This window comes from Mastigoproctus giganteus, chromosome 1, assembly GCF_048544385.1.
Source record: "Mastigoproctus giganteus isolate SK-2022 chromosome 1, ASM4854438v1, whole genome shotgun sequence".
Lineage (NCBI taxonomy): Eukaryota > Metazoa > Arthropoda > Arachnida > Uropygi > Thelyphonidae > Mastigoproctus > Mastigoproctus giganteus.
The window spans coordinates 209,191,970-209,215,778 of NC_143575.1; the positions used below are offsets into that span (position 1 = coordinate 209,191,970).

At 35.0% G+C, this 23,809-nt stretch overlaps 1 protein-coding gene across 3 annotated transcripts in view; it reads right to left on the minus strand.

The window, feature by feature from the left end:
• Cpr (Cytochrome P450 reductase) overlaps window positions 1–23,809 on the minus strand; it is a 211,896-nt gene that overhangs the window by 82,324 nt on the left and 105,763 nt on the right. For all 3 annotated transcript variants that reach the window (XM_090384146.1, XM_090384156.1, XM_090384163.1), the window contains exons 8-9: window positions 22,193–22,306; window positions 607–725 (exon numbers count right to left, since the gene is read on the minus strand). In XM_090384146.1, coding sequence (XP_090240272.1) covers window positions 607–725; window positions 22,193–22,306 — 233 coding nt within the window. The remainder of the gene's footprint in view (window positions 1–606; window positions 726–22,192; window positions 22,307–23,809) is intronic.

Here is a 23,809-nt window from a genome sequence, read left to right on the forward strand (position 1 = left end):
CGAGCTATAACTGAAGTTTTGTCTAGATGATCCTGCAGTGCTTCTTTAACCAGTGCCTCCATTAATTTTCCTGGAACAGAAGTTAAACTCACAGGTCTATAATTACTTGTGTCAGCCTTTGATCCCCCTTTGTGAATTGGGGTCACATTTGCACATCTCCAGTCTATGGGTACCTCCCCTGAGTCCAAAGAAGCTCTCATAATTACGGCTAAGGGACTGCTTACTTCCTTTGCTGCATCCTTTAATATAACTGGATAGATCCCATCCACCCCAGGTACCTTTTTTATGTTTATTCTCAACAATTTCTCCTCCACTTTCCTCTCAGTTATTACAAAATCATCTAGCTCACTGCCAGAGTTTAATTCACCTCTGGTGTTCCCCTTCCTGAATAACTCTTCATGTATGAATGTAGATGCAAAATACTCGTTTAGTTTAATAAATGCACTGATTTGGGGTGGCATAAAGAAATGAAAAACAACTGTATTATGTGTGAAGAACACTATGAAATCATGTTTTTCACAGCTTATGCAAGCATTTCACAAATGCAAGCATTCTTAAGAATACAGAACTTATGAAGGCAATTTGAAATATAGGAAAAACACTTACCATCTAAATTCTTTAATGTAATTATGGTGTCTAAGTCAACATTCAATAAATTGCCTAGTTTTTCTACCAGTGCAGGGTTATTAGTTGGGTATACTGCAACATGATCTCCAGTCTCATACCTACACAAAACAAAAAAAATGTGCTAAATCAAACTTTTTATTTTTAGTAGGAAATACCTTAGTTGCATGAAACTAATATATTTACTAATTAAAATTATTAACTAGAAGATGAAATTTGATCTGATTACTCATATGAAAAGAAAGAACAAAGTGGCAGTGGGATAAATATGTATAATATATAGAATTTTAGCCCAAATTATAGATGTACTGAGAGAGGTCTTCAGTTGTTGTAATGCAAATATATAAATACAGTTTTGGACAATTTTGTAGAGATAATACAAACTTTCAAAATTTCTTATAGACAATATCTGTCACAAATGTGCATATATATGTACATTTGTGACAGATAAAAGTAACTAATTAAGATCAGGAGATCAATCTTTAAAAATAAAACTTTTTATTTTCATTTACACTGCATGGAAAAATTTCATGTCTGACTGAATTGTAGCACTCCCCCCCCCCAAGTCCTTTTCATCCTGAACCAATTTTAATGTCCCCCACCCCAGCTTGTAACTAGTGGACTTCTGTTCCTCAGGTACAAAATCTTACATTTAGAAGCATTAAACTGCAGTTGCCATTTATTTGTGCAACCGATCTTAGTCATTCTGAAGCAAAATGGCCTGATTCTGGTCATCAATCATCCTTCCTACTTTTAAATCATCGGTGAATTTGACAACTTACTCTGCGCTCATTAGTCATTATGGAAGATAAGAAATATAAGTGGTCCCAATACTGATCCCTGTGGAACTTCACTTGGTACACTAAGAGGAAGTATATGCCATTTTGAGGTTTCAAAGAGTACTAGATTTAAATTTAAAAAAAAAAAAAAAACCTTTTCAAAGAAGCAGACTCAAGAGTGAGTACATTCAGTTCAACAATATGTTTGAAAGGTAGGTCAAGTGAAAATCATTGATAGTCTGAAGTGCTGTACTAAACAGAGATTGTAGATATCATTGGGCAAACTAACTATAGAGCAGCATCTGCTCAAAAGGAATGGGATTCCTACATCTTCCTTGATGGGTGGGTTATGGATGGAGTCAAAGAGAACCCAAAGAAAGGGCTAAAAATTAAATTTCCAACTAAGCAACAACCATCAGTCTGGAGACTATAACTGCTAAAATTTTGATCTAAATTGTAAAAATGTCAAGGTAGGAATCTATGCGTGTGCGTGCTCTAAGATACTATCCAATCCTAAGCTGTCGCCTGAAAGTTAACTATCCTGGGTCCAGGAATGAGGGTTGTAGTTGCATGTATCACATTTGCTACGTTAAGGATTGGCATGTGAGAATGCAGAGACTGACAGTGTACTGGCTGCTGCTTCTCGATCTTGCTAAGGTAAAATGAGGGAATTGTTTCTAAGCTGAAACCTGGTCTTGAGTGGAGGCTATGAGGGAGCCTGGATTTCAGCTACAACAAATCAGAATTAGTTATTGTGTCTATAAGCATTAATCTCCACTTGATTAACTTTGATGTGCTGACTAACTGATTAATGACTAAATCAGGCAGAAGTAGATAATGATTCCTTGAAATCTCTTCTCTATTGCTGGTTAACTGTGCAAGTACAGTCAGTCCTCTTATAACACATGTTTACACTACACGATTTATAAATAGGGGAACAACATCGCATATAACAGGAACCGAATTCGCTTACGCACAATTCGCCTTTGTGTTTACAAGAAATGGCAGTCGAACGCGGAATCACCCCAACTGAACGCAACACGATAGCAATGAAGAGAAGATTCTAAAAATGTATTTTATGTTTTTTATATCAGTGTAGGGGAAACACATTTCACCATAATAACGTAAAAACCCCACGATTCCAGCTATCGGTATTATCGCAAATGCAATTAGATAGAGTTTACCACCCGTTTATAACAGATTCCACTAGCAGAAACACAACTAGAAATTGTTTTTATTGTTTTATGGTAGTAACCCCCAGAAATGTGCTTTAGTAAAATGTGAGCTAGTAAGGTGTTAATGGTGTGTCTCTGCCTTTATGGTGTTGTTTATTCAGTTGCTACATGTGCACAGCTTTGTTTATGTGTATCAAGCATGCCTCCTCATTTTATAATTGTGCTTTATTCCCTAAAAATGAGTAAAATACTTAAAAGGTGTGACAAGGAAGCATCCTGGTGAAGATACTACAGGTTCAGAGAGAAAAAGAAAAGCAAAATTGATAGACAGAGGCGGACTGGGTCAGAAATTCTTGCCCGGGAAAATTTGTAGCGGCCTCATACTAATGTTTATGGCCAAAATCACACTTCTGGCCTCCGGGCCTACCGGGGTTTCCCCAGTAAGGCTTATGGCCAGTCCACCTCTATTAGAGAAAAAATATGAAATTGTGAAACACTTTGAGCGAAATGAAAGAACACGTGATATTGCACGTGCTACAGGCCTAAATGAGGCAACGCCGAGAATTAGAAGAATGTAGAGAAAATAAAAACAACTTTCATAGCAGGAACAACTCAAAGTGTAATAAAATCAATTAGATCAAGACACAAAGAATTGGAAGAGATGGAATGGCTGTCATCTGTTTGGCTAGAAAATCAAACAAAGAACAAGTTTGCTTACGATAGAAGCAAAAGCATTAGCGCAATATTTTATTACTTAATAGTCGTAATAAAATACTTATATATTTTATTACGATTATTTATTGTGTTTGGTAATGATTTGGTTACAAATGTGTGTTCTATCTTGGGTGGTCGGCACCTAACCCTATTTTTCCCATAGGGCCTGTTATTTATATTGCACGATTTTGCAATGCACGAGGGTTTCTAGGAACACAACTATCATGCTATATGAGGACTGACTGTACAGGCATGCACCATGTAAAATTTGAAGTCTTTGTTCGTGTTCCAGAAGGTTCAGATCTGTCATAAATCATGCCATGTTTCAAGTCTTCCCTATGTTCTTTTAAACATAAGTATTCGAAAACAGGCACTGAGCTTCGGGTTGCATATCTTACAATTTTCTAGCAATGACCGACTGAGTTAAAATAAATTTATTGAAATAATTAAATAATATATACATAACAGGCATTTGAAACACATGCAGGGATGAACTGGGAGAGTTTTATTTATTTTTTTTTCTTTTGCTGATGCGACATAAGCTTGCTTTCTTGCATCATATGCCTCTACTAATGCTAATAATAAAATACTAAAACAGAGATAAAATAAAATAAAAGCATTAAAATACAATATGATAAAAATGCTAAAATACACAGTAGTTTTCGAGACAGAGTGCCTCTTCATCAGCTTAGTCAGTGAAGGGTGTACTCCAGTTTATACTGTTTGTTACAATAGCAAAAGTCAGCTGAGCATGATCATGCATCACAAGTCTGGTGTCGGTAGAACAGAAATATGTACACATAATGATCATCGGCACTCATCATAGCCATGAACGCTGGCAGTAATCACATAAATAGTTGACAATTTCAATATCCCAACAGGGATCAAGATTGTGTTGCTCAACCCAATAATGCTTGGCGACTGTGGAGCATTCAAAATTAGTGGTTTTAAGAGCCACTTCATGCTCAGACACCTGATCTTTCAATCTTCTGCTGAATTCACCTACATAACACCTCCCATGATCCGGATAAGTAATGTGGTATACGGAACCACTACAGGAGGAACAGGTGTTTTCACCTTAGAAATAGACTGTAATTTCCTCCCAGGAGGTTGCACACATCGTACATGGTGGAGACGCAAAATCCTAACAAGACATTCTGATACGCTTTGACAATAGGGGACATGGCAGTACAGATCAATTCATTGAAGCAAGGAGGGTTAGACTGCACAACAAATTTGTGAGCCTTAAAAATTAAATTAAATCTTAAAAATTGTGATTTTTAAGAATGGTGTTCAGGCTATGGTAGAATATCCTTTTATAAAAACTGATAAATTGAAATTTTGTTGTTGAAGTATCAAATTAAAATCTTTAAATTTAGTTTTTGAATAACCTTATCTGTTAAGTGCATTTTTCTGTATTATACATATAATTTTCTATATGTTAATATAAAAACTATATACATACAGTAGACTCTCGATTTTCTGGGATAGATGGTAAAAAACAAATTCCAGATAATAAATTTCCCATTTAATCCAAAAATACAAAAGTCCCCGACATACAACGTTCCAGGACTTATTACTTCATCTAGTTTTAAGTAACTCGGGAATGACTAATAACATATTGCTACTATATTATTATTGACAAATCTGAATTCTGCACGATCTTGTTAATGTTTGGCCCATTTTCATACATCCTTATTAGTTTAATTTTCTGATCCAAATCGATGGCTTTCCTTTTGTTGGTAGATTTAATAGTACCACTGTCACTTATTCTCTTAGTCGGCACCATGATAATGGTCAAAATGAAATTTTCTGAAAAGAACTTCACAGGGTTAAGCAATTTGCACCTTCTGGGTTACAGGTGCTTTTCTGTTTGTGCATCTAATTATAAACGAGTAGTAAACTCGATCTTATTGCATTTGCAATAATACCGATAGCTGAAATTGTTTGGGTTTTTACATTATTATATGGTGAAGTGTGTCCCCCCTTCACTGAAATCTTCAGTCATATAAAATAAAAAAAAAATCCCATAAATTGTAAGAATCTTCTCTTCTTTCCTATTTTTTTGCTTGTTACTCCATATCACACTTGTGCAATTTGTGCATGCCGTGATCGTCGTTATTGATTGCTTATTTTATTTATTATTTTTGTTTGTTTTAAATTTTACAATCCTAAAAAAAAAAATGAGAAAAAAAAATTTGAGTGAAAAAAAAAATGTATGTAAATCCGTAGTTGCGTAAGGGACTTACTGTATCGGAAAATGTTCAGCAACCTACATAAAAAATATGGCAATAGATAAAAAAAACTTACCACGCACTACTCGTGTGTCCAATACGATGCTTCCCTTTATTTTTTGCGATGTCGATTTTAAATCTAATAGCTTCCCTTTATTTTTTACAATGTTGCGTATGGTTTTGGTCACCGACATTATAATGGTTCCTTACAGATTTAACAGATGCACTGTTTTCAAACTTCTGAATAATTTCAAGTTTTTGTTTAACTGAAAACGTAACTCTTTTGCGTTTACCCATCATTTTCGCAATTTCTAAACAAACAAAAAAAAAATTTTACTATAAAAAAAATTCTGACATCCATGACATAAATAACGAAACAAAATTTCCTTTTGCGCTGCAACGGAATGCAACAAAATCGAAGCGACGCACTAAAACAAGTTAAACTAAACATTCGGTCTCCTTTTCCCTCCCCTTTTTTTTGAGCAGTGGGTGTGAAAACAGCGATTATTGCATGATAATAGGTACACTAATCTCCCAATGATGACTTATAATACCACTTGTCGCTTATTTACAACTTGCAAAATATCTGTTTATACCTATTCTAGTTATTACTTTAATTTCAATTTGGAGTCTTGAAGTGTCCCGGTTAATCAAGAGTATGCTGTATATATAAAAAAAAGATTTAATTAACCAACCGGTATTGGCAACAATTCGAGTCAGAATAACATGGAAACATGTTTTTAGTTGATATTTTCTTTACAAGTGATATGAACAAAAAACCCCAGAGAAATTAATTATTGCAATGTTATATACACCATGAATAAAAATATTTTAATAATCACAAACATTATATCACATTCTTGTTCAAAGTGAAAAGAAAGATTATGAATGTGCCTTTCTGGATTAAAGAAGTCTCTTATGCAAGTTTAATGTTCTGAAAGCCTATATCCCCCACACACCCATTTGATTCCTACTTGAACTTTATTATTGAAATGCCCACTCCATAATTTTCTGTATATTTATCCCATTGTCTTCTTTAATGCAACGTGGACATCTCTTGAGAGAAAAGGCTCCTTTTATTTTTTAAAAATCTTCCCACCAGGTGAGAGGAGTATTATAAATCCTAAATACAATTGTTAATTATATCTAGCAGTCACAGGCTTTTACCACAGTCCACTCAGAGCATGTGGTACTGCACTTTTACTCCTGACCAACTTTGCTACATCACTATGTATGGATGCAGCCCTCTGTTTGCAATGCTAATTCTGATTTTTTGCTGTTCTCTTTAACATGTGTTGTTGTTCTTCTATGAACGTTTTACACCTTTCCAATACCTGTGGAGCAACATTTGCATGATACATCTATCTGTAAATTTTTTATGACTAGTCACATCACTTTGTGACTGCACTATATCTATCAGTTAATGTGTTCTTCCAATAGATAATGAAGCACATAACAGAGCCAGAATCTCACATTTATCTAGAACAGGAGTGGGCAACTTTTTTCGTCAGCGGGCCGAATGAAATTTTCGTATCATGATGCGGGCCGAATGAAATTTTCGCATCATGATGCGGGCCGGAATAGATTGAACGATTTAATAAAAAAAATCAGAACCTAAAAAATGTTATATTACTTGAATTACCAAATTATTAATGTATTTTTAAAAAAAATATCTGAATGTCCAATTATCATTGAAAATGCGGCATTCGGCATCAATTTTTCTTTTTTTTTTTTAATTGGCTCATTTTATGGGCTATAAATTATATTAAATTAAAAATTGTAATAATTAGAAAAGGCATAAAACATCTCGCACCAATATTATTTTTTTAAATAAGAAGTCAAACCCAAAGGAACTTCGTTTGATTGATGCTACAATAATAATTAGGAAATAACTCTTTGACGCTGCGTAGAATCACTTGGTTACTGTTGTACTGGCCGCGATTCCCGATTGAACCGAATTAAGCCGAACGTTTACGGCGAGTGTAGTCAGGTATGGATTTTCTATATTTATGCATTTACCGAGGGGGCCGGATTCAACATCGCCGCGGGCCGGATGTGGCCCACCCCTGATCTAGAACCTGAGGTGGATAACCACAATTTGAAAGCTCTGCCCAAATTTTGGAAATCTCCAATTGCCTGTCACCAATCAAACTAGAGTGAGTCCAAGCACGGGAGAATAAAGTGCGAGCAGTACTACGCAAATGACCAGGGACGTGCGCAGACCCATAATTGGTAAATTGGCCTGCACACATTGGCTTTCTAAAAACGGAAGTTACAAAACGCAAACCCACACGTTGGACTAAAACATCCAAAAAAGGAAGAGTATTATCAATCTCTAGTTCAATTGTAAACTAAATGACAGGTGACAGGGAATTGAGATATCACAGCAGTTGAGTTTCTGATCCCTGAGGGATAATGGCAAAGATATCATTAACATAACGACACCAGAGAGTGATAGGAACAGGTAAGTTCAAGAAAATCTGACTCTCAAGTTCTTCCATGGTCATATTGGCCATGATAGGACTAACAGGGGCACCCATAGCTGTGCCCTGTATTTGGCGAAACAGAATCATTGAATAGGATTCCCCCCCCCCCAACACAGATTGAGGGCAGTACAAATATCATCTGTAGCGTTAAACACAGATTGAGGGCGAGGTTCTGTCTCCCAATGTGGCATCCCTGCTCAAAAGACATTTCACACAGGCAATAGCCTGTTGTTCAGGAACAGAAAAACCACATCAAAGGAGAGCATAACCTTGCTCTCAGAAACAGTAAAATCATTAATAATACGCAAAAAATGCATACTACTGGAAACAATGTAAACAGTTTTCCCAACAAGGGGTGCTAATAACTTGGCAACGTATTTAGAAAGTTCATGTGTAGGTGTATTACAACAAGGAACAATGGGTCACAAAGGAATATCAGATTTATGGATCTTTGGAAGCCCATAAAACTGTAGGAGTTGACAACTTGTCACATGAAGCTTCCAGTGAATGTTCCTGGTAATCTTGTTAGCTAAAAACAAAGAATGCACAAGTTTATTGGCACTTCCGTAGCCAGGTGGGCAGGAGCAGCGGTGCGTACACATGCTTCTTGATTAGACCGGGGTTCGAGCCCGTAACCACCGTATATCCCCGGAGCAATATGGCCTTAGTTGCTAATGCTCCTAAAAACCAAATAACAAACAACAAAACAACAAGTTTATTAACTTTAGATTCCAACTTCTCCAACACTTTCACAGGAGAGTCTTGCACAGTTTCATAAACCTCCCAATCTTGTAACAGAACGAGGGCTTTAAGAATATATTCGGACTTGTCCAGGACAACAGTGAGCCATCCCTTATCTGGAGGCAAGACTACAATAGTGTTGTCTTTGCACAAAAAAGAAAGAACTTCCTGTTGACATCCGGATGTGTTTCAACACCCATAGCCAAATATGTGATGCATATCGTGCACGTCAGCAGAATAAATTTAACATTTTATTATGAGAAGCATATACTGCTAGGAACACACATGAGAGATAACTGGCAGTTTGTTTTGAATTTGAGTAGCAAACAATTATCTAAGAAGCAGAGTGATCTCTTAGCCCACACAGCATGAAGTTTGCAGTCCTGCCTTGTAAACCTCCCATCACACATATGGCTATTGGGTGTTGAAGCATCTCTCTCGACAAGCTACCCAAAGAGACTGCTAGCTTAATTCGCTTTAAAACAGCTTCTATTTTGCAACACATCTGGCCTATCACTAACAACCTCAGACAATGTCAATGGGAAGCTCTTTCTTCTTTGTGCAAAGATGACACTATTGTAGTCTTGCCTGCAGATAAGGGACAGTGCACTGTTCTCCTGGACAAGTCCGAATATATTCGTAAAGCCCTTGCTCTATTGCAAGATTGGAAGATTGTTTTAGTATTTTATGTATATATTATTTATTTATTTCAACAAATTTATTTTAACTCAGTTAGTCGGTCATCGCTAGAAAATTGTATAATAGTCATAAGTATTATGCCTATACAAGTTGAATGTTTACAGGAAGATTTGCATGTTATGTGGGCTGAAAACCCTACCCCCCCCCCTCCCTCAGCTAAAGATTTGCTAATACAGCCTCAAGTGAAGCGGCCTTTAGAAATTCCTCCAGCCACTGACAGAACACAAACCAGACCTTTCTAATGGAATGACAAGTGGTGAAACTACTTATACTATCACAGGGGATAGTCATAAATTGCTTTACGACTCTGCCCATGTAGATCTCATTATATTGGCACATTGTGCTATAACTTGGGGATTTATGTTAATGGACACACCAGGTCAGCTTGGGATGCTTGACTCAATGCTTTAACTTTCTGGTGTTAATGAAATTATACTATAGCAGTTTGATATTCTGGATATATAGTCATTTGTATCAGCTATGTGCGAAAAATCATAACGTGAATGAATATAGCGTGGAACGTTAGAAAAAAAAATGTAGACGGATGGAAAAACCTTGACTTTCGTTAAACTAACTGGGTATTCAGAGTCATAGTGAGGTATATTTGTGCCCTGGGCAAGTTCCTACAAGTTCAAGGCTCTCAAGACAATTACTCCATTTGCATACCCCCACCTTAGAATATATTCTAAGGACTTGTTCACCTAGTTCTACCTCTAAATTAGAGGCAGACCTAACTATGATTTACAGATGGATCTAGGTGACCCCTGCTGCAGATAATAGATATATCTACAATCGCAGAAAGTCTCTAGATGTGTGCCCTCTGTGCCAATTCATGTGACGTAAATCAATGTTTAAAAACTGCATAATTGAAGGAAAAAATGGCCTCCTGTCTTTCCAGCTGCACTTACTGTTAAAGGTATTAGGTGGGTCAGAAAACTGTCAGTTTGTGGAGGGGAGGGGAGGATACAGAGACAAACAGTTTAATGGCAGCCACAAGACAAAATTGATTCTTGCAGTGCTTCTATTTTGAAATTCAGCAGCCTGGGTAGCAAAAGAGCTGCAAGTAGGCAGATTTTCACAACATAAGAAATTATACAGGTTGTGTTAGATTTAAAAGCACAAAGAGGCACACAAACTTGCTAATATACATGAATGCTAGGAGCATAGTACAGGCAACTCTCGGTTTACGAACGTTGGCTATAACGAACGTCACAATTCATTCAACATTTCTTAAAGTCACTAATAGATAGAGTTCCTTATAAAAACGAAATGCCAAACATATAGTGAACATAATTGTAAGATTTAAATAAATAAATCTTTTAAAAAATTTATTTATTACAATAATTATCAGAAGATTATTATATGATAATTATACTGAACTGTTCTTGGTTGGTTAATAAAAATAATCTAGCCAGTAAAAAAAAAAAAAAAAAAAAAAAAAAAATGTTGGCTTACATAACATGCTGTGTAGAATGTTTTCTTGTGGGAAAGAAATCGGCGATTCCCCCTATTATAATATAATAGGATCATCACTTGCTTTGCCTGGATTATCTTTGACAGTCAACCGTTGGTTCACTTAGGGTCTGGGAAAGGGAAGCTTCCCCATCCCTTTCTCTTCCAGTCGCAAAGATACCTGAACCAGATAATAGTAGCACTGTGAACACACAACAAAAAATGTGCCCGACCGATCTTTCTTGATGGACTCTCATTTTGAGGAATTAATAACTGATGAAATAATTGAAATAGACACATCTAAATCCTGAAGTAACAGAAGAATCTGATATTCCACAGCCTCCCAGAACATTTACAAGGCAGAAAAATGGCTGCAGCTTTTAAATCAATTTCTGAGGGGTTGGCAATCTTTGAAGAAGATTGCAAATATGGAAAGAATTGCAAAAGTGAAGAGGTGTTTATGACTGCCTAGCATGCTACAGTGAGATTTTTGAAGGAAAAAAAAGAAACTAACTGTGCAATCTTCTATAAAAACATATTTTAAAAAAGTGGAAACCCAGCTGTTTCTTCATTATCAGAAGCCCTTCCATCTACCTCATCTGCACCTAGTGTCACTTATGTGGAAAATATTGAACCCTGATAAAGATATTGATGAGTAAAAGTTGAATATATATGTATGTACAGCACATATATTTTGTTAATACTCCTTTTCTTTATTTCTATTTTGTAACTATGTTTTTAATTAAAATTAACAAATACAATATCTTATTTTTTTATTCTTTTCTTATTTTACACATCACATATGATAAGCCATAACGCATACATACATTATAATAAAACGTATTGTATAAACCATTCAATGTTTTAGTACATGGTTTTAATGCTTTAAAATGGCTGCTAACGTACACGACACATATCATAAAAGCCCAGGAATGCAAGATACACAACAAACAAAATGTATAATGAACAACATCTTAGAATGGAAGTCGTTTGTAAATCAAGAGTTTCCTGTAAATAAGTTTGAAGTATTGGTTAAGTTATCAAATGCAGACACAGTAATTTTAGAAACATGGTCCTACTCTGACACAGGGATTGCAGAATTTGTGTATGGTGAATACAATGTGTACAGAAAAGGACAGACAGAACAGGAGGGAAGAGTCATGCTCTTGGTTAAGAAGCACAGAGAACCTAAGGCAGTGCTCCCAGTTGACATGAGTTGCCAGTGTAGTGTTGCGTCAGTTTGATGTGACATCAGCATTTGGAAAATAAAAATGATTGCAGAACTATGTTATAAGTTAAATGACTGTGGTGAGTATGAAGTACAACTTTATAGATAAAGTGTGGGCCAGTAAACCAGAATCTTATAATGGGGATTTTAACTTACCAGATATTAACTGAACCTGTGGAGTTGCCATTCACACAATAACAGAACTTTTCTGAATTTACTGGATGACTGTCTTCTACACCAGCATGTTAGAGAATTAATAAGAGAAAGCAATACTCTTGATTTGATTATTAGCAGTGGCAGCATTGTAGCGGAATGGTTTGGGATTATTTTAAAGATATAACTATTGTTAAGGGTTAAGAGAAAGGATATTGCTTCAAAAAAGATGATTACAATTGTCTTACACTTTTAAATTATTTTCAGTTGGACCCACTGATGCTATTAACAAGTGCAAGTGGAATATGTTTTTAGTGAAGTAATCATTGAAGCTACTAAACTTTTCTGTACTTTTATCAAAAGGTAAAGACAAGAGTGGTGGAAAATTTTGAAAAAAGCACACACCTGTCCATCCCAGGACAAGTCTACCTTCGCAAGAAGAAGGTATTACTTCTGAAGTATGGCCAAATTAGTTCCATGCATCTGACATAATAAATGAACAATGGATGTTAATAGAACTTTCATGCATTTCCATACGTAACATTTCAGAAATTAACAGTTCACATTAGCTTGGCTGGTAACCCAATAATGAAACCTGATCAAATTTAAAAACATTCTGCAGCTTCTGGCTTGGTCCAGAATGTTTCTAGATTTGATCAAAATGACTAGCCTTATGGAATTCTTATGGTTACTAGTTCATATCAAGTGGGGTGTATCAGGTTGACCCATGGATATGAGGAGATACAACCTGAACTCTCCATATGGTATGCTGCACTATCTAGACATAATGGATTCCTCACGTAACATATCTGACTACATGGAAAGCAATTTCCCCAATTTTACTACAGGATGGAATACAATAGCTATTTTGTATTTCAAAAAAAGTAGCATTCAATTTTGAATATGATAAAAGATACAAACAGCAAGCAAACAGTGTATTTTTTCCAAGAAGGAGATCTTTCAATGTTTGGTACAAAAGAATACTTACTGAGAACATTATTTTTAATGCTATTAATTAATGATATCAGATATCCCTGGTTTATAAATCTATGAATAAAATTATTCATTTCTGTCTCTCTCTATCTCCTTGAAATATACCGAATTTAACTGCATTTACCATTTAATTGCATTAAAACTCTCAAAATGCAAATATAAACAGAGACTGACATTTTTTGAAAAATCTTGGTGTTTTGGTTTTTGCATATTAGTGAAGTTTAAGAAATTTAGAGAATTGGCTTTTTCCACTTCTAATGCATATTTAAAATACATGTATATTATACAAGGGGTATTCAATTATCTATCTAAGGTACTTCCCATAGTTATATTTTAATGATTCATGATTTAATATGTTCCTACATATCTCAACTTGAATCATACTAATTTTAATATTATTATGTTTTTAGGTTGTGCTGTTCTAACAGAGAGAAGGAAGACACCTGTATCAAATTATGGATTTGCTGAAATTGGAGCATCGTTCAGTCATCAAGTTTCTCACCAAAGAAGGAAATGGGCCAAAAGCCATTCATGAAAGGATGGTGGCTATGTATGGCAACAATGGACCTTCAGAGTACCAGGTGAAAAACAGTTCAAGTTGGTCAGAGAGTCCATCGAAGATGATCCACATCCAGGAAGGCCTGTGACAGTGACAACTCCAGAAATGTGCCAAGCCCTTGTGCTGAATGACAAATGTTTAAAGGCTCCAAAATCTCTAGGGAATATGACATATCTGAGGGAACAATTATAACCATCTTCCATGAACATTTAGGGATGACCTTAGTCATCCCTAAATGTTCAACTGTTGCTGCTGCTTTGAGAGAATGTAACTTTACAGAACTTACTCATCCACCTTATAGTCCGAATCTGGCCCCCAGTGACTGTTTCCTGTTTCAACACCTCAAGAAAAACATACATGGACGTCGCTTTGCTGATGACAATGAACTGAAGTCTGTTGTTTCTGCATTCTTTGATGAACAGGAAAAGAATTTTATTTGTCTAGTATTTTATCAGTGCAGAAGCAATTCAGCAATTGTGAGGAGAATTTAGAGCTTTATGGAAGGAATCCTGAAACTTTCATCTCCAGAATTGTTATGGGTGATTACACAGTTAATTCTGAGACCAAGCAAGAATCAATGCAATGGAAGCACAAGGGTTTCCCCACCAAAAAATTTTGGACACAACATTGATTATGGCCACCATTTTTTGGGATGCTGAAGGAATTTTGTACATTCACTACTTTGAACACAAGCAGACAGGCACTGGAAAGTCATATGCATCCCTACTATGCAACCTAAGGGATCTCATGTGCTGCTTTTTCATGACAATGCATCAGTGCTGTTGCTTTGAGAGAATGTGACTTTACAGAACTTACTCATCCACCTTAAAGTCCGGATCTGGCCCCAAGTGACTATTTCCTGTTTCAACACCTCAAGAAAAACTTATGTGGATGTCACTTTGCTGACGACAATGAACTGAAGTCTGCTGTTTCTGCATTCTTTGATGAACAGGACAAAAAATTTTATTTGTCTAGTATTTTATCATTGCCAACAAAATGGAACAAGTGTATTGAAGTTCAGAGGAGTTACATTGAAAAATAAAAATAGATGTTTGCCTCTTTTATCTCATTTCCTTCATAGGTAGGTAGATAATTTATTGAATTCCCCTCGTATCAAATGTCCAAAATCTGATTGACAACCTCTTCCATAGCAAATTAAATCATCTATATTTTGACTGTAATACAAAATATTATGCATACGGGATAATATTTAATTGCAGTTTAATAAAATTCTGAAATAACTTCACTTATATTTAACCTGAGGGTTAAACTGAGGATTTGTTTGGTGTACCTATGGGGTTTTTTGGTGTACCTTTGGTGTACCTAATGTTTGGTGTACCTATGGGGTACACCAAACAAATGTTTGGTGTACCCCATAGGTACACCAAACATTTACCTAATAAACCTTCACATGAAAATAATGTTTGTTTCGACTGTAATACTTATTAATGCTAAGATTTTAACTAGTAGAATCTCAGCACAAGGTTTAATAATAATAATAACGATGGGAGGTTTTCTTTTTATGTGATCCATGTTTCAAGTTTTTCCAGGTGAGAAATATCATGCAATAAATCATAAGTAGATTTCCTTTATTGGATGGGAGGGGGGGGGTAAAAGTAAAGTGGGTAATTACAGACCTCTAATCCTGATTTCTGAGTCAGAGAAAATAATATAGTCAACGGTTAAAAAAAAGTAACGTAAGTTTATCTTGATAGGAACACAGTTATACGACAATCAGAGTGTGAATTTGTTAAGGTGAAACCAAACTGATTAGCTACTATGAAGAAGACACAAAAGAACTTTGTCTTCAAATGTAAAAAATAATTTTGACATCATTTACTTAGATTTCAGTAGAGTTTTTATTACTGTTCTACATGAATGATTACTGTACAATAGCAGTGTGGTATTGGCAGCAAGTCACTGCTATGGATAATGGGCTGATTGAGTGGCAGGAGACAGCCAGTGGTTATTAAGGGCCACTAGTATTCATGGAGTAATGTTATAAGTAGGTTTTCAGGGTTTGGTTTAGGACTCACAACTGCTTTTAATATTTATTAAATGATACTGATGTTGGCATATCAAGTACAATAATGTCTAAGTCTGCTGATGATACAAAGGTGGCGAGAGTGACCAAAAACGGTAATCAGAGTGTACGCTACTTCAAGAAGATCTACATAAAACTAAGTGGATGGGCTGAAAAGTGGAAATTGAAGTTTCAAATGCAAGGTACTGCACAAAGCCAGCAGTAATTCCAAAACAACATGCTATTTGCTTGTGCTGCTCTATAATGACATACAGGCATTTTGGCAGCAACGACAAAGATGCAATTATCATGTTATATAAAATGATGTTTAGGCTGCATTTTGAATATTGCATAAAGTTTTGGACATCTCATTTTAGGAAGAATGGAGATTTACTGGAATGGGTGCAGAGAAAAGCAACAAAATTAGTGGGGGACATAAAAGGTTACTCTTGCCAAGAAAGGCTTGGGTTCTGTGAACCACAGAGTCTGAAAACTAGACACCTACAAGGAGACCTGGCTAAAGTGTTTAAGGCACTAAATGGGTTGAGCAAACTAAATCTAGTGGAATCTTTACACTTTTTTGGATATCCATAAATCCTTTTACCATTTAAATTTATGTCCCTTTAAACATACAAGGCAAACTTTTTTTCACTATTTTAATATTTTTCAGTTAGTTTCATTTCTTGTCTAATTGGTGTTGACAAGAATATTTATCATACATAAAAGGGGATATAAATTTAAATCTTAAAAGGATGGCTGCAAGAAAGATGTATGGAAATTTGCCTTCAGCCACAGAACAACTGAATAGCAAATGATTGCTGGAATAAACTTCCAATCAGTATTTGCAGTGCAAGTTTGAAATAAATGGTTTGGATATTTTTAGAGAACCAGACAAATTATGAAATTATGAGTAAATGAAACGCATAATTTATTTTATTTTTATGGCTGATGCTTGCCTGCACATTTTGTCACTACCAACAAGAATACATTGTGAATTTAAATTATGAAGGATGTGTGAATAGTATTTTATTTTACTTTCGGATCCTTTTCTGCCCTTTTATGAGAGAGTACAGGTAGGTAGTTCCCGCTTTACGAGTTCCCAGGTTTATGAGTCCCCCCTCCCGCTCCCAAATTTTGACATCATTGATGGGACAAATATCAACAAATACTTGATGAAATCAAGTATTTGTTGATACTTGAGTTCTATCAAGTATTAACAAAATGGAAAATATAAACATTAATTGCAAAAAATGAATGTTAAACATTCATAAATATTGCATTTCAAACCACATGCATAGCTATACAATACAGTGTACCCCGCTTTACGATATTAATAAGTTCCAGAGACACCACTGTATCGAGAAAATATCGTAATGTGAACCCAATAACACATTGTTTTTTGGTAATTCGTTCCATGACCTCGGAAGTTGAAAATTTCGCTATGTAACTCTCTAAGGGGTTGATTTTATAGTGTAAATTGTATTAGTTACCAATTCAAATCATTAAAATGCACTACAAACCAACGAGTGCCAAGCAATAATGAGTGATCAATGAGTGTGCATTTAGTCGATGATGATGATGAAGAATAAACATTCTTTAACATTTGTAAGTCATAAATAATTTCTCTATTATTATAAATTGCTTGATTCTACAGGCTACATTTTCATTTCTTTGGATAAATCAATCATTGTTTAAACATAAACTAATCAGCTAACTAATTTCATTGTTGATAACGTAAGCCCTATTTTTAACATTAGGTCTATGGGAAATAAATTCCCACTTTACAAGCGCATGCTAGGAACAACTTAACTCAAAGTCGGGAACTACCTGTATCTCTCATAGCAAGGAGAGCAGCTTTTCCAGAAGCCAAATAGCAAAAATATGTTTTTTCTAAGAAATTTTGCCAACTATAAAGTAACCTAATTATTAAATTGTTTCCAAAATCCAAGAACTTGAAATTATTTGATTGCCCTTTATCTCTGATAATCCTTTACCCTTGAGGGAACTGTATGTGGCCTCTGCCCAACTGGCTACATGCAATGCATGATAGGTTAGGATCCTTGAGTTCCATTAAGTCCAGATAGTGAGGAACATATGTAGTAGCAATGGATATAAACAATATTTTTCTCCTCCCACCACACAAACATACTTATCTAAAATGTCCTGTGGCTTGCCACATTTGTGGAGATCTACAGTGATACCTAATCTCTTTTACTGGAGGTGCTGAAGCAGAACCAAGTTCTATCTAATAAGGCCCTGATTGTACTTTATGGGTGTTGTCTTGTGCCATATTTGATATGTGTGTACTGCTCCCTCCCCAATGCACTGGCTTCCTATCAGCATCTGAATTCAACCTGTGGCCATCCCTACAAATCAACAACGTCAAGAAAATAGTTCTCCCAATTCTGTAATTTTATTGTTTTTAATTTTGCATATTTTAACTTTATATTTATCATTTTATATTTCACTCAACTACTGTTACTCACTGGCTTGCATATATTATTAGTGCAGTTATAATAAGTGATTATTTTACAAACCTCAACCTCCAATACCCATTTGAAGAATTACTTCACTGTCAACAAATGCACAATAAATGGGAGTTTAATATATAAGAAAGAACATATTCAATGTGTGATCCCTGTGCATCCAAGACCAAATTTGCAGACATCAATTGAGTTTTCCATAAATGTAGCCAGTGTTTCTTTTCAGAGAAACCTGCGATTTCCCCTTTCAATTCTTCAATGGTATGTGGATTATTCCCACAAACATTGTCCTTCTGGAAATGCACAGAAAATAACTGAGGCAGTTCAGATCCAGCAAGTATGATGGCCAAGACTATCCAATCCCAAATCATCCAGGATGCCAATTAGAGGTGATCTATTATTAAAATGTTCAATCAGGAAATGAACTACATTCATTATACGTGGTCATGCTCCACCTGGTTGGAAAAATGTTTCATCCATCTTTATGGACCTTTCCTGCAACCAAATCTCACTTTAAATTCAGTGACTATAAAAAAAAAAAACTGCCAGCTTGATAAACTATTCACACAATAAACGCATTTCTCACCAGTGGAGGGGTTTGTACCCCATTTGCCAACACAATACAGAATTTTCCCCATTAGGGTGCATCGATGATTTTTAAAGAACTGCCATGTCTTACGTGTTTTAGCGTACCACAAGCTCACCAATGCCATCCCACATAGGCAAAAATGGGCTGACATTCCAAACTGTTATCTTTTCTTGATGATCCTTCTTTATATATATCCTTTGAGGATATATATAAAGAAGATAATATTATCTTCTTTATATATATCCTCAAATCTGACCACTTTAGGGATCCAAATCAATAATCAACTGCTACTAGCAGAACAACTCAAGATTTTGGGTCTTGTAACATATGCCACAATGCTCTATCATTCTCAATCTCCAACAAAAAGTTTTAAAAACTTTCTTTCCCCTACCTTGCCCTGCCTATTCCCTTGACATCACATGTTTATCATCATCTTTTTCAACCACTCAGGAATTAGAGAAAAGCACTTCCACTCTAATCATAAAGTTAAAAAAGCAGTATATGAATAGTTCAGCAAACAACTGTCAGAGAATTTTTTTTTTCTGACAGTGTCCAAGCATTAGTTTCATGAAGAAAGAAAAGTGTTACAAGTACTGTAATATATGTCTTCCATCTCTGTTGACTGTGCTGAAAAATATAGTAAATTAAGGAACTTGCAGTAAGGACTGCAGCTCTGAATAGAGAATTATTTAATTTTTGGCTGTTTGCATTTGAACCACCTTGTAGACATACTCCTCTGTTATTTATGGGATTTAATATTTAATCTTTACCCAGCAGCTGCACCCATGTAAACAGTCATGCTGAAAAAAAAAAGGGAGACTTTTTTTTTTTTTTTTAATTCTGCTTGAAGTATACCAGTGTTTGATCTTTTATGCTATGCACAATCAAAAAAATTTTGAGGAAGCACAGCACGGTTTAACAAATTTTCTTGGCTTGCACACCTGTATTTTATCAATCAACAATATTTCATTTATGAAACTAATAGCACAAGCTGATTATTCCACTGAGTTCTGTAATTATATATGCTGCCTTAAAAGAGTTCTTGAGTTCAGAACACAGATTACTAATAAAGAAATGTTTTTAATAATTAAAATTATTCTCCAACAAAAAGTTTTAAAGACTTTCTTTGCCCTACCATTCATTCACTTCTCTTATTCATTCAAAGTATAGGGAGAGGGAATTTGTGTAAATACTGTTTGTTGCAATTTTAGTTCAACCTAAAGGTAACTTGAGTTTAATGGAGGATTGTGCCCCATTAGTCAAAAAGATTTAATTGCACCATATTATAGATTTTGCATACATTTAAGAAAAAAGATTTGTATTGATAAAGCTTGCATCAGTTGTAAAAAAGTTATTAATTCAAATCTACTCAGCCTGCTATTTTTAGCAGGCTGAGTAGACAACTTGCTTAGTGGAGCCTTCTGGTCTCCACTTCTGTCCATCCATAATTCTACTGCTGATAATTCCGCCAAAGATAAACCTGACTTATTAACATCCTACTTTTCCTGAAACAATAATCTTAGTAAATCACCTCTGACCATACCAAGCATATTCTATTCAATATTTCTTCTGGTTTTCTGTAATGAAGGTAATGAAAAAATCCATCAACCAACAACTCTTACACTACCTCAAAATCTTCCATTTGATCGTAAAAATGGGTTCTGTGTCATTCCATTGGTGACTTCTTGGCTTACTCATCTTTGGACAGAGTCAGTAGAAAGGGTTGGTGATATGTTGCCCTTGATATTTCTAAAGATTTTGTTCATGTCTGAAATAAATATCTTCTATACAAGCTTACATCTTATGGTTTGTTTTCTGTTTTTTTTTTTTTTTTTTTTTGCAACTTAGTTGCAAAAACAAGTTTTTGCAGTTTTCTCTCTCCGACTGCTCAATGCATGTTACAGTGGTTGTTTCTGTCTTTTAACTTCTCAACTAATGCTAATGATATGCTCCAATGTTCAGTTCTTTCTCCCACTCTTTCTGTCTTGTATATTAATGGCTCTCTCCACTGAATAAAAATTTGATTCACAGTTTTGCCAAAGAGAGCATACTACATTTCACCTTCCAGCCTGAGAACCTTACCTTACTTAAAAACAGTTTAAACTTCTCAAAATTTCACCCCAATCCCTTAAATGTAGATTCCTTCAATGGAGTGAAGAAAATTTAACTTCAATCCTTTTAAGACTCAGCCCCATTCTTACTTCTTGCAAAAAAAAAATGCTTCCTTGCATCAAAAAAAAAGAAAAAAAAAAAAACCCTAGATATTCTTTTTTGCATTTGGTGTTACTTTCCTTCTAAAAAGCAATTGACTGTACAAGTCTGAAATCTGTCTTACTGTGAATTCCCACAACTGGGGTGGTATCCCAAAACCTCTGTTAAGCTCAGACTATCCATTCCAAAAGAGGGGAGTCAAGTTAATTTATAACCCATCTCTTATAAACTCTCACCACTCACTATTGCACAGTCATTCAGTTTCTGCTGCATGCCTTTTCTATAAATATTTCCACGAGCACTGTTCTTTCAAATTCCCGCCTGTAATTCCATCTTTCTTCCAACCATATGCCTCAACAAGTTAACACCCATTCACTGTTTAATTCCAAACCCACAGAACTAAGTTTTCATCTTCACTTTCCCTTCTACCTTAGAAGGAAAAGAAGGTTGTTCTTTGGAACAATCTTCTTTCCCCTGTACTTACTGAAAATTACAATCCACAGAAATTCTAGTCCAATGTCAAAAAGTGTTTTAACACACTTAAAGAATAATGATAACTGTCCACAAGAAAAGTGTGTTCATGTGGATAAAGAACACAGGAGAACTGTCCATATATTGTGGTGAGTTCTCCTATTATTCTTACAGACTTCCCAATATATCCACAGAATTATAGGTTTTGACTCTTTGTGTTTCAGGTTACAACAATAATAGTAATAACAATAAAAGCCTTGCTTTAATTTTTCTCTGACTAGCATCAACAATGATCTATTTTTAAAATTCCATGGATGAATTCGGAACTGGATTTGGCCATTATAATTATGGATTGAATCTAGTGTTTTTCATTTCTGAATTTAGTAAAGAAAGCACAATACTTACAAATGTAAATATAAGTGCTGTCAAACAATATTTTATAAAAGATATATAATGACACTACATACAAATCTAAAATTACACAAGCATTCCATGGATCATTCCAATTATGGAAATTAAAAAAAATTATAAAGAAATTCTTTCTAAAAAAAATACACTTTTATCTAGCTTTCTCTTACCTTATTTTTGCCCCAGATATATCAAATTCAATGTGCATACATGATCTTTTTCCTTTATATAATTCTCTGTTCACCAACACTGTAGCTAAGTAAGGGTTCTTGGCATCATATGGACTAAAAAAATTATTACATTATTATATAGTATGCTAGGTATAAACAACTTCTCATTAAAAAATCATTTCAAACAGTCCTTAAGTCTTCATATTTTATTGAAAGAATCTTTTTTTTTATTAAAAGATATAACATCAAGCAATGCTTTCTATTACATATCCAAAAGGTTATAAATAAGCAAAACCTTATGATTTTATAAAGCTAACAGTACTAAACCTAAAGTTATAATGGTAATGTGAATTACTGATATAGATTGAATCTTGCTAACTACAGTACTTAATTTTTTTATAATGTTTTTTCTCTATTGAGGTGCCAGTGTTTAATTTATAATGGATGTTATACAAACTGATAAGGCAAATAATAGCCCATGGAAACAGGATCACTGATGGGTTAGTCAAACATTTGAGATTATCTAACCAGAAGGAGACTTCATCTTCTATGCTAGGCTTGTGGGAAATCAAATGTGGTCCAGACCCATTATCCACTACTCATCTTCATGTGGTGTAACTTGTTAGTAGAGCCACCTATATGGCTAGCCAACGAATAAAGTTGAGCTGCAAATATGGGACTGCACTAATGAAACTGGATAAGTGATATTCTATATCCTTATCAGAATAGCAGGATGAAACAATCAGGGCTCAATGGCTGGGAGATTGCCCTGGTCCCTAAACAAGGTCAGCAAGGTCTGTGATGGGGCTTATCAGGGGACCAGGCCACAATATTAAGTATGGTACCAGAAAACCATCAAGATAAGTAGCATCAATGTTAGAAGCTCAAAGAGCAAAGTGGAATTAGCAAAAACTACACTACAAATCAATAAATCAGTATGGTAGGTATTGCACAGAAACCAAGAAGGTGAATATAAGTGAGTTGTGGCAAAACAATAATTACAAACTGTTTTTAGTCTGGGAGTAAAATACTGTGCAAGGTAAGTGTAGTAATAGCTTTTCAAACTAGTTTGAAAGAAAGTTTAATTGGGTAAGGTGCATTATCCACTAGTTATATTAAAAAATGAAATCTGTCTGTCTGTATAAACAACCCAACTGAAGGCAGAGAGAGAGAGATGATGAAATCGAAGAATCCTTTAATAAGTTAAGTACGTTAGAAAGAATTTGAATTTATTCAAAGGGACTAATGATAATAAAAAAAGGAATAATGGATAGAGATTTAAATGGAAGGATAAGAAATTACAATTATATTTACAGTAGCAGAAAAGTAGAAAGAAAAATAAGCCTAATGGTTAAAAGGCCACTGCAATTTTGTGTCAGCTATGCCATCTTAATTACAAGCACAATAAATATGATAATGATCAAACCAAACCTCCATTTCTAACCAAGGAACTTTCAACTCAAAGCATTGCAGGATCATCTAGACAAGACTGTAGTAATAATTCAGACATAGCATACGTTGGTTAAGGGAAAGTCTTGTCTGACAAATCTCATTGATACTATGATGTGGTTACAAAGGAACCAGATACAAAAAATTATTTTGATATCATATACTTGG